The following is a 12,836-nucleotide window of genomic DNA, read 5'->3' as shown; positions in this document are numbered from 1 at the left end:
TATTATCTTTTAGTACCAGTTTTCCATGAAGACATGATAATTTTGGTTGCTTCTGAAGAAAAGCCACGTTTCTGAAGACTTTCCCGACAAAAGACAAGCTATTAAAACCATTTTCCCCAATAATGGATGTACCTTTTGCCCTTTTGGGAGTGATAGAAGATTGTTCTGTGATGGAAGAATCAACGGTTTCCTGTATTTAACAATTTCATCAGCGTTGTAAACCATGTCTGTGTTGGCCACAGTGGAGCAATTACTATGCAACTTGCCATATCTATGGTAATCTTTTGAATACAGCGTCCCAGTAAACTGAAAGGTTGGAAAAATATAACAACATGAAAAACTACTCCAATCTAATGTAAATGCATCTACATACTTGGCTCCTGGATCAGGCTTCCAGGAGCAAAAATCTGATATTTTAGCATTCAGTCGTGAAGCAAAAAGATCAATATCTGGAAATTTGGTTCTTGTGCAAATTTTTGTAAATATTGTATCATCTGGCTCCCACTCTAAAGATCCTTGAACTTTCGCGATGGAGTATCAGCTTGGTTATTTGTACCAGCTATATGGGCACATGACAACCAAATATCATGATCAATACATAAATTCCAGATTTGCCTACTCACAAAATCACAATCTTCTGACTTACTTCCGCCCATATTGTTTATGTAACATACTGCTGTTGAGCTATCTGACAAGATTTTCATATGTTTGCCAGAAATTTTCTCTATGCTCGCTTTTAAACTATGCAACACAGCCATTAATTCTAACTTATTAATATGCCATTTTGATTCTTCTAATGTCCAACGACCCCCACTTTTAACGGTTTCTAAAACAAAAACCCCATCCTTGCAGACTTGCGTCTGTTTGTATTATTAATTTCTGGATTTCCATGACTAATATGCCTGACTTGATGTCTTATATTTTGAAAACCACCAATGTAGTTCAATTTTCATACTCTCAGAAATAGTAATTTCTGAATCAAAATCACCCTTGTTAACCTTCAATGCGATAGTTTTTGGCTTTTTCTAAATTTCGATAGTGCATTCTACCGTATTCTAAAGCAGAAAATGTTGACACAATAATACCTATAACTTTAGCAACATTACGAATTTTAAACCTTTTCAGCTTGATAAAGCTTTTTTCATTCTATCTCTACTGTAAGCGTTTTTTCTTGTTTAAATAAACAAGCATTTTTTCAGAATCTATCACATTTCCCAAAGAAAACAATTTTCTTAGATGGCTGGAACACTGATTTTTCCATATTTAACATGAACCTAAACTGAAAAAACATGTTTTCCTTGTGACATCAATATTTTCTATACCATTCTTCTTTAGTTTCCCCGCAAAGGAGACTATCGTCTATAAATCCAGAATAAATATAACCTAGCCCTCTCAACTTTGAGAGTAAACGGGCTTTAACAGCTTTGTAAATAACCTTGGACAAGGTGCCAAACCATTTGGAAACACCTGCTACTCGTATATTTTCTGAATTAAATGAAAACCTAAAATATTTCAGCTGTTCTTGAGCAAGAGGTACACTGTAATATGCATGGAGTAAATCATATTGATGCCATAAACATATCTTTTCTTATCTTATCAGTTGTAAATGTTTTTTCAAAGGTGTCCATTTTAAAATGATGATATGGTATGAACGTTTTCAATTTTTTAGAATCATTCTATAGTCACCATTTTTCTTTTTTCTAAGAAATATTGGGGATAAAAATTGCCCCGTCTCGTGGTTCACTTTTTTGATAACACCTAGTTCTAACAAATTATCTATTTCTTTTAATATTATATGTGATTCTTCCAAGTTAAGAATATTGTGGACAGTGTTCTTGTTTATATTCATAAAATTCTGGTTTAAATTGGATATGAAAATGTTGAACCATATCCAAAACAGTGTTATCACTTGTAAATTCACTCCAGTACCTCAATCTGCCTGCTTTAAATTTAAAATATTAAATTTTACCTTATCTACATGCGTGCCTTCCCTACTCCCCGACGGGAGTAGTTTTTTGGATCATATGAACCAGCAGAATGTGGAGCCCGGAACATTCCACGGCCAAACTCCTCTAGGGTAAGTGCTACGGACCTTTTTAAAGTCCCTCTGTAGGGCAATCTGTAACTTGGTCGTCTCCAAACAACTCTTGTGTAAAGGGCAAATGAATGTGTACACAAAATGTACATATTCTGTTTTAATTTTCCGGCTTCATCAAATCTCTACGTAACAAATTTATTTGTCTATTAGAGTGACCCAAAAGAGCCAAAACATCATTACAATTTTCAAAATTAAACTCACCATATTTTCTCAATGTTCACGTTCCAAAAATTGCCATTTTTGTTCACCCGTTTTTCACCAAAATTGTGGGCAGCTTTGATTACAGAAGTCTCGAAATTCTGTAATTTTTTTATCATTTGTCCCTAGCACCTTGTGAATATGGCAATCCCATATCAAAAGATTTGTTTTTACAACAACTTAGACTGTCAACAGTTTTCAGGGTTCTAGCATTTTGTTTCATCTTTAACAAGTTCTGATTATAACGTTCATCTTCAATTCCATTCCTGAATAATTTCATTAACATTTCTCGGACAAATGTTTCAATCAACCACTCTCATCGCAGACTCAGTGTTCTTGCATTTTTTTAAAATCTTCTCGCAAATGGAAAGAGAAACGACTGTCAGTGTTTTTGCGTTTTGTCAACATTCGCGGTTTTCGTACCGGAAAGTTCATCTTCCGAAGGCTCAGGCACATAAAGAACAGTCGTCCTCATACTTCAAAACTTGTTCAAAATAGTCCATTCTGTTGCTTACACTAGTCAACTTTTTATCTTGTTCTTTTTCATGGACTCTCTGAATTTGTTGCAACAACGGTCAACATTTTATCATTAGAATTCGCGACTTACTTCAGAATTTTCCGTTTCCCCGGATTTACCGGGTTGCGCCAGTGATTTTCCTTTTGACGAATTTGCTAATTTATTTGCCTTTCCAAGCCTTCCCGAACTACGTTCGAACCTATCTCTTGTTTTTCCCCTTTTCCAGAGGGAAATTCTTCTGGCAATTTCTTACTCGATTCCGCCATTATTTTATGTTGAACACCACGTGTTACAACGAAAAATCCAATTTTACACAAAATACACAATAATATAAATATCGAACGTCGTCCGATAATCAATTGATGAATATTACTCAAAATATATCCGATATTAAACAACAAAACTCGATAAATCTTATTGTAAACCGCGTTTACAAAATATTGATATGAATTAGCGTGTCGTCTTCACGACGGCATGCAGCACACTGAATTGGCGCATGCGCAGTACTATCTCATTTAGACCGAAAGTGTTTTGACGAAATAGAATTGTCTGTGAACTCAACAAGTCCATTTACATGACCTTGTTAAATAATGGAACCCCACGAAAAACACGAGAATTTTAAAATAACACCTGAGATAAGCACAATGAATTACAAGAGCATAGCGGTTGGTATCTTTAAATGGCTTTGGAATGCTTCCTTAAACGTGATAACGTACATAAATAATAGGTTTTATTTCAATAATATTTATAAATACTGAAATAGAAGCTGATGTCTGGATTGAAAAACAAAATAGCATGTAGGTTAGATAGTTACCGCACATGGAATAGGTCTGCATAGCATTTACAGACCCGGTGGCCTTTTAAATACCTCGATCGCTACGCTCTCTCGGTCTTCAAATCGCCACCCCGGTCTGTAAATACTTTGCAGACCTATTTCTCGTAAGGTAACTATTACTTATATTTTAAAGAAATGCGTCTACACAAAGTATACACAAAGTGAGAACAGTGACGGAATGCAATGATGCATTACCGTACCCGTAAATATCACTTTGTATAAACACTTTTAAACGGTTAGTGGATGTTACTATAGGATAACACGACTATAGTTAATGAATGACTGACGTAGAGAAGAGAGATATGTTTGACTAAATACGTGACCCAATTTGCGTTTAAAGATTAAAGATTGAAAACAACAACCAGTATTTATTCAAATTTGTTACCCTGTTACAAAGGCAGTCTAAAGTGTTTGGTAAGAATGTATTATTGTGTCTGGTCAGGATATATTGTTGAGTATGGTCAGGATATGTGTTGTGTATGGTCAGTATATAGTGTAGTGTCTAATCAGCATACAGTGATATGTTTGGTCAGTATATAGTGTAGAGTCTGGTCAAGATATAGTGTTGAGTCTAGTCAGGATTTAGTGGTGTGTATGGTCAGTATATAGTCTAGTGTCTGATTAGCATACAGCGTTGTGTCTGGTCCGGATATAGTGTTGTGTCTGGTCAAGATATAGTGTAGAGTCTGGTTAGGATAAAGTGCAGTGCCTAGTCAGGGTATAGTGCCAGGTCTAATGTGACATAGTGTTGAGTCCTGTCAGCATATGCATAGTAATGTTGAGTCTGGTGATGATATAGTGTTAGGTCTGGTAGGGATAAAGTGTTGAGTCTTGTCGAGATATAGTGTTGAGTCTGGATAGAATATAGTGTTGAATCTGGTTAGGATAAAGGTTTGAGTCTAGTCAGCAAACAGTGTCAAGTCTGGTCTGGGATATAGTGTTTGGTCTGGTCAGGATATAGTATAGTGCCTGGTCAGCATACAGTGTCAAGTCTGGTCGTAACATATAGTGTTCAGTCCTGTCAGCATTTAAAGTGAGTTTGGTAAAGATATAGTGTCAGGTCTGGTAGGGATGTAGTGAGGGTGTGGTCATGATATAGTGGTGGGTCTCAGGTCAGAATCTAGAGTTGAGTCTGGTCAAATATACAGTGTTGAGTCTAGAAAGGATATAGAGTTGAGTTTGGTCAGAATATATTGTTGTGTCTGGTCAGGATATATTGTTGTGTCTGGTAGGGATATAATGTTAGGTGTAGTCAGCATACAGTGTTGAGTCTGTTCAGGATATAGTGTTGTGTCTGGTCTAGATATAGTGTAGAGTCTGGTCAAGATAAAGTGCAGTGTCTGGACAGGATTCAGTGTTGAGTCTGGCCAGGATACATTGTTGAATGTGGTCAGGATATAGTGCTGGGTTTTGTCAGCATATAGTTTTGAGTCTCGTCAGCATATAATGTAAGTCAACAATGCTGAGTCTAATATGTCTGAACACTTACCTTATGCATATCCTCATCAACAAAGACCTTGAAATTGAGACAGTTATAACAATCTTGTGATTGGGTACCACGGCAACCATCCAAACATTGATCATTGCAATGAAGACATTGATTCTGGTATGGATATGTATCAACAGGACATTCCTTTAAACAAATCGAATATATGTTGGTGTACTTGTAATATCTGCATAAAGGACAATTTGCATTCCCTGGTCCATTACATTCCAAACAAAGATGGTAACATGGTTGACATACCTGAAAATTGATGGAATTTTAATCATGATCAAACAAAAACAATGTTAATATTGGAACATTCATAAAATATAGTTAACAGAGGAGCATGAATGTCGTTAGGGCCATTTCTATTAAATTGCTGCACATCTGAACTCTCAAATGAGCAACATTATATGATAACACCATCAAAATAACAATCAGTTTCCAATACAATCTTTGATAAAGCCGTTTCTCTACCTAGATTTAAATCATTTTTCCTACTGGTTGATAAAAAACTATAATAGAGCTTAGATGAAAAGAATTCTATATGGCAACAGTTCCCATTTATTATGCCAACATTTTGTTACTTTCTGTCTATCAAAGATATCTTTAAAGCGTGGGTTGACCATCATGTGGGCATCATCATCTTTCAGATCATCTAAAAGGTTCTCAAATTTCTAATAGGTATAAAGAGCGAATGGCCTAGCAGAATAGTTGTAAACAATCATGGTCAATGCTTAGTGTCAGGTGTCACATGGTCTATCCATGACTCGAACCTGGTACCTTCACCATATAGAGTGAGCAAAATAGCCAGTTACACATTTCCTACCCTATTTATTTCATATCATTTCTATAACATGATAACATTTTTGGTTCCCTTTGTTTTATGGGTTAAATTTTAAATTTAAAAAAAAAAAACCCAATTTGCCTGACCGGGAATTTACTTTGAATAAAAAATAAAAATTAAAAAATTTATGTATTTCTAAAAAAACAAATGCAAATTGGAAAAAATTTGGTTCTACAAAAAGGGTTTTTAATTTTAAAGTTCCCTTAATACTTTTTTTCCTTTTTTAAATTTTTTAAATTAATATTTCCCCAAACCCTTAGGGGTCCAGGGTAAGACAAGAAAATCAAAAGGTTTTAATTTTTTTGGGTTTCCTTTTACAAAAATGATAAATCGCCAAAACCCCCCAAATAATTTCCGTGTCAAAATTAAAAATATTAAAAATACCCCAAACATGTATTTTTCTTTTACTATAAAAAAAACCAAGAGGGTTACCAAAACTTCTTTGTAATTTTTCTTTACAAAAATAACTTTAATTTAAATCTTAGGGAAATTTAAAGTTTTAAAATAAACTTTCAAATGAAAAGGACCTTTACCGGGGGTTTTTTGTTACACTAAAAAAATACAAAATTACTTTATATAATTTTTTAAAGCGCCCAACTTACAACCTAGGGGTTTAACATTATAATGGGAAATTTGGCCAACTTAAATAACTTAGAGTTTTAATATGGGCGGGAAAATTTTTAAAAAAATTTTTTTTAAAATGGGGGCGGTTGCCCGCAGTCAAACTGGAAATTAAAGGACTTCTCGGCCTTTTTTAAACCCCCCCCGGGGCCAACCCTTTGTTTTTTTTAAGCGAACTTTACCCCTTATTTCCCTTTGGAAAACAAAAGGTTTTTTGAATTTACAAGAATGGATTCCGGGCCAAAGTGTTTCAATTAAGCTTAAAACCCTTTTCTTCACAATAACTTTTTAAAAACTTTGGGAAAACCAAATAAAGTAAACCCTTAGTTTTAAAATTTATTTTACTTTAATTTGCCAGGAAAAACAAAATTAAATTTTAAAACCAAAAACAAATTTTTAAAAATTTGGAGAAAACCCCCAAATTTTATTTTTATTTAAACCCCAAGTTTTTTCAGATTCAAATTAAAGACTAATTTTTTTAAGTTTTTTTCGTTCTGGAAAATTTAAAAAGGGAAAGCGCGAGAAAATTTGGAACATTTTTGGGTTTAAATCGCTATAAATTAATACCATACTACCCTTTTTTTTTTATTAAGTTGGGATGGTCCCAAACATCAGATCTGGTTGATTTGGGTTTTTTCGTAGGTAATCCTCTCGAAGACCAAAATTTCTTGATCTAAAAAGGGTTAAAGACAACGAACAGGTGTTTTGATTCTCCAGGTTTTATTCACCCAGCCAACAAACCGGGGAAATGTATTGTCATCCTCATAGTTTTAAACAGCTGAACGAAGGTTCCAAGTAAATCTAAATAAAAAGAAATATAAATTATTTTTATCAAATTTTTTTGTTTTGGGTTTAAATTAAAGTGCTTAAATAATACCCAATTAAAATTACTCCAACTGTAAAAGTTTTTCAAAGGAAACCCTTAAAGAAAATGTAAAGTTCAGGAAACCCTTTGTGGTAAAATTTTTCAAGCCTGAAACCAAAGTGTAATATTCAGAAAAACCCTCGTGTAAAGGTTTCAGAAAACCCAAGTGTAAAGTTCAGGAAAACCTAGTGTAAAATCGAAGAAATCCAAGTGTAAAGTTCAAGTTACCCAAGTGTAAAGTTCAGAAAACCCATGTGTAAAATTTAAGAAACCCTTGTGTAAAGCTCAAGAAACCCAACTGTAAAGTTCAGGAAACCCTAGTGTTAAGTTCAGGAAACACTAGTGTAAAGTTCAGGAAACCCTAGTGTAAAGTTCAGGAAACCCTAGTGTAAAGTTCAGGAAACCCTAGTGTAAAATTCAGGAAACTCTAGTGTAAAGTTCAGGAAACCCTAGTGTAAAGTTCAGGAAACCCTAGTGTAAAGTTCAGGAAACCCTAGTGTAAAGTTCAGGAAACCCTAGTGTAAAGTTCAGGAAACCCTAGTGTAAAGTTCAGGAAACCCAAGTGTAAAGTTTAGGAAACCCAAGTGTAAAGTTCAAGGTACCCAAGTGTAAAGTTCAGGAAACCAATGTGTAAAGTTTAGGAAACCCTTGTGTAAAGCCCAAGAAACCTAAGTGTTAAGTTCAGGAAACCCTAGTGTTAAGTCCAGGAAACACTAGTGTAAAGTTCAGGAAACCCTAGTGTAAAATTCATGAAACCCTAGTGTAAAGTTCAGGAAACCCTAGTGTAAAATTCAGGAAACCCTAGTGTAAAGTTCAGAAAACCCTTAAGTGTAAAGTTCAGGAAACCCTAGTGGAAAGTTAAGAAAACCCTTGTGTAAAGTTTAGGAAACCCTTAAGTGTAAAGTTCAGCATCAGACAATAAGGAAACTGACACGAGAATAGTTCAAGTAATCGAAAATCATTCAGAATTTGGATTGACAAGCTACATGATTAACTACACGAATTCAAAACACAACGTAGGATATATACTCCAATTAAAGTATGAAAACTGATAACAAGCAGGGGCATTTCCACTTAGTCAGCTTATTATAGTAACTTAAACCGCATCATATCTATCTGACTTTATTAACTACTGTTTTGCAATCGGAACATCCTCGGCTATCATTCATGATAACCTCAAATGAAAGTAGTTCTACCACATGGTTTTAGATGTTACAGGGAGTGTAATCGTTGCTAATGTTAAACAAATGTACATATTTGACATGCAAAGTAAAAAAAAGTTTGTTTCGGTGCAATTAATTGATTGAAAATAATATGTCTGAAAACCATTTTATAAACAAATCTGACTGAATGTCACCTGGTTGGCATTTTTGTACTTTCAGTTTCTACTACCATAATAGTAAGTATATAAATAATGTACTGTTTACTTTAATATCTATGAATTTACTTATTTTAGGCGGACTTTTATTTGATAATTGGATATATAAACTTGTCAGTTTCTCCACGCATTAAATTACTATTTGTTTACATTTAGTTTCTTAGCGTACGGGCCGAAAAGTTGCGATTGACAGTTTTGAAACAGAACATTTCAATGCTTGCAGAAATCATAATCACAAAGTAGAAAAATATTGGCTTTTTTTCCTGATTCTTATATTTTTTTATTTTTATTATTATTTATCATTTATAAATCGGTGTGAATAGACGAATTTGAATTTTTAAAGTTAAAAGGTGAGCTATATAACACCACAAAACGTCCGTGCCGCAAAACGTACGCGTGTGGGCGTTTCTTGGCGCATATCGTACACATGTGGACGTTTTGCGGTGCATAATCGTACTTGGTACGTTTTGAGGCGAGGGTGTGTCTTTGTGTCGCATATCGTCCATATTTTCTGTATTAAAATATATTCATTATAAACGTTACTTTTATTGGTTCTGTCACTTTCATAATGTTTCAGGCAAAGATATGACGAAATAAACATTAAAGTGCAATATTTTTGTGATCCTATACAATTCTGATTTTTTTAAAAAAAAAAGAAATATGCTTAAGCTGAGGATGTTTTCCGAATAGATTTTTTATGGAATGGAACCAAGCAGCAGCAGCAGCAGCAGCAGCAGCAGCAGCAGCAGCAGCAGCAGCAGCAGCAGCAGCAGCAGCAGCAGCAGCAGCAGCAGCAGCAGCAGCAGCAGCAGCAGCAGCAGCAGCAGCAGCAGCAGCAGCAGCAGCAGCAGCAGCAGCAGCAGCAGCAGCAGCAGCAGCAGCAGCAGCAGCAGCAGCAGCAGCAGCAGCAGCAGCAGCAGCAGCAGCAGCAGCAGCAGCAGCAGCAGCAGCAGCAGCAGCAGCAGCAGCAGCAGCAGCAGCAGCAGCAGCAGCAGCAGCAGCAGCAGCAGCAGCAGCAGCAGCAGCAGCAGCAGCAGCAGCAGCAGCAGCAGCAGCAGCAGCAGCAGCAGCAGCAGCTTAGCAGCAGCAGCAGCAGCAGCTTAGCAGCAGCAGCAGCAGCAGCAGAGATATAAAAACAATGACATTGAAATAAATGTAATCTTATAGACATACAGAATAGGACGGCTATACGGACGAACGTTCCGGTGATTGGACTGAGTGAATGACAAAAATATTAAAAATTAAGCTTTGCTTTTGACAATAGCTTTTCATATATTTGCATCAAGAAGTGGGAATGCCTTTTTGTGTTCTTGTTGACTATGGAGGTTTGGTTCTACCGTTCATTTTTACGGGGGATGGATGGGGGCTTTTGACAGCGTAGTCATATTTGCGGTGTTACACAGCTTCAACATTTTTGGACAGACACTTTCAATGAAGTTGTGGGGTTTCCACAACTCGATCGCTTAATCCATAGGCCATGCTAAGAAGGCAGTGATGGTTTGGCAACAGATATAACAGGTAAAATATAATTACTAAACTGCGTCCGCTTTGCCGCTCTATATTTCTTTCTTTCTTATACATGAACATTTTTTCTATCAACGCCATTTATCTTTTTTAAAGATATTTCTTGTTACTTGCTGTATTAACATATTGTCACGTGGTATGGTCTCCCTGGTTATGCTAAATTACGATGAGGAAGGTTTTTGGCGTGATATAATCGTTAAAGGGTTAGATACCGTAATATACGGTTCTGTGGGTTGAGTCCCGTTATGGTTTCCTACAGAACCGTGTATCCCCGTATCGGGTCTGTAACTAACCCTGTAACTTTCAATACATTTTCTCAAAGATGAGATTGTAATTTTTTGAACATCATCAATATGTGGAAAAATGACGATAGTGCGCATTTCTGCTTGACGCGGCTCAAATATTTTGAACTACAAATCTAGTAAATGCAAGTTTGAAATTGTCATATATATAACTTTGAAAAATGATTTAATTTATAGGTTAGTCGGAAAGTCCGTCCCTTTACTAAAACCGTATTATTCTATCGCCTGAAGAACAAAACATTTCGCCTATAAGTTACATAGATAATGTGTAATAGAGTATTTTATAACAAACATTCTTCTTCATAGGAAATGATGAAAAAGAAGTTCAATGTGTTCTACTGAAAACTAAAGCATATTTTAAAATATCGTTATGTAAGCGTTTTGTTTGAATGCCATAATGTAATTTTACAATTGAACAATGTAAGTTTATAATTGAACAAAGCAAAAAGGTCATGGTGGCCTTATATCGCCCACCTGTGTTTGAAGGCTCCACATGACAAGGGTAGATAGCATTGAATATTACACATAAAAAGCAAGTACATTTCATGTGCATGGTCAGAATCTGAGTAACTGATATCAGTTTTATACGTCTGAAATGGGCATCAATATCCAAATATCTGTAAATGACAAAGATATGGTAATTTAAGCAAAATTCAAAAGTGACATTGAGGTCAAGGTCATTTCAAAGTTAATATTATAGTTGAACTATTCAAAATGTCCGTCCTATCATAAATGTATGAACGACATCTGATCATTGATAACAAAGAAATGGCAGTTTTATCACAATTCAATAATTTGACTTTAAAATATGTCTTTATTTTCATTATTCAAAGGCAAACAACTCTTGACATATTTCAACGTTCCGGGGTTTTAAAAGGGGGCCTTTTTATAAAATTTGAAACCTTGAATTAAGGGACCTTTTTTGGTCTTTTTTTTTAAAAAATAAAAATTTTTGTAAAAAATTAACTTTTTTAAGAATGGAAAAAGAAACCGGCAAAAGCCCCTAAACCAAAAAAGGGGGGAAAAAATTTCTTTTTTTTTGTTGGTTTTTTTTTAGAAATTTTGGCCCTTTTATCTAACCTTTGTTGAGATTTTTAAAGGTTCAATATAAGGTTTAAATTTTTTTAAAAAAATTTTGTCAAGATTTAAAAAAAAAAGAAATGGGAAAGGGTTGGAAAATTTTGGGCAAAAATTTGGTTTAAAAAAAAATTAAATAATTTGGGGTATTGTAAAAATTGGAAGGCCCGATAACTCTGGAATTTGGCCGGTATGTGGATACTAGAGTGGCAGACAGGCGCATACTCGGGTGAGCTAAAATTAACACACAATAACACCAGATAATAACTGTTCAAAATTAACGAAAATCATATAAACTTTAAAATATGGACGTTATGCGGCAGGACCATGCCTTTTTGCCGCAAAATGTACGTCAAAATATGGACGATATGCGCCACATCACGTCCATATACGTACATTTTGCGGTACGGACGTTTTGCGGTGTTAAAGAGCTTTTAGCATTTAATTATTCAAGCACCTTGTCTGCTATATACTGAAGACGGTATTTATTGTGGTCCACCGATAATTCATTTAGTCTCAATCTTAACAAAGAACGATTCTTGTGACTTTTGATACTTCTATTAAATAAAAGCAACAAGATAAAAACGATGATTACCCCTTGTCACACGATGTATCACACTGACGACATATCCCGTTCTCGCCAGGGTATAAGTATAATTGTCCTACAGTCATTGGACACTCTGTCATACATTCAAATGTTTTGTTCTGCCCAAGAACTTTTACTTTCTTACAGTCAAAGCATTGGTCGGGACCCTGAAACAACAACATAACTTTATGGAGAATTTAACTACCATTACTATTAGTTCACACTTTGTGACTTAGTTCTATACTAAAATGTCTGTGAAAAGATATGAGGAAAATATTTTAAAAGACGTTAAACAGCTCTACAATATAACTACAGTATTTAAACAACAACAGCCATCGCAGTGTATGAAGAAATGCACGACCTTTTCTTATTTTCTATTGGACCCATTTTGACATACAAGGTGAATATGACCTTGACATTTTGGCCTCCTTCCAAAATTAAAAGTTTCATCTATAAGCACCTGTGAAGTTGGACGCCCAATAGCCAATGAGTTGTCCAGTTATTG

The 12,836-nt window shown here is 35.1% G+C and overlaps 1 protein-coding gene across 1 annotated transcript in view; it reads right to left on the bottom strand.

The window, feature by feature from the left end:
• The window catches only part of LOC132741102 (receptor tyrosine-protein kinase erbB-3-like), an 82,742-nt gene that overhangs the window by 53,137 nt on the left and 16,769 nt on the right, over window positions 1-12,836 (bottom strand). The window contains exons 5-8 of the mRNA XM_060729197.1: window positions 12,341-12,498; window positions 11,143-11,285; window positions 5,719-5,789; window positions 5,138-5,392 (exon numbers count right to left, since the gene is read on the bottom strand). Coding sequence (XP_060585180.1) covers window positions 5,138-5,392; window positions 5,719-5,789; window positions 11,143-11,285; window positions 12,341-12,498 — 627 coding nt within the window. The remainder of the gene's footprint in view (window positions 1-5,137; window positions 5,393-5,718; window positions 5,790-11,142; window positions 11,286-12,340; window positions 12,499-12,836) is intronic.

Source organism: Ruditapes philippinarum, unplaced genomic scaffold, assembly GCF_026571515.1.
Source record: "Ruditapes philippinarum isolate M1 unplaced genomic scaffold, ASM2657151v2 ctg2_1_1_1_1, whole genome shotgun sequence".
In the NCBI taxonomy this organism is placed as follows: Eukaryota; Metazoa; Mollusca; class Bivalvia; order Venerida; family Veneridae; genus Ruditapes; species Ruditapes philippinarum.
The sequence above is the reverse complement of the archived record's forward strand: the minus strand, read 5'-3'. Positions and strand labels throughout refer to the sequence as shown.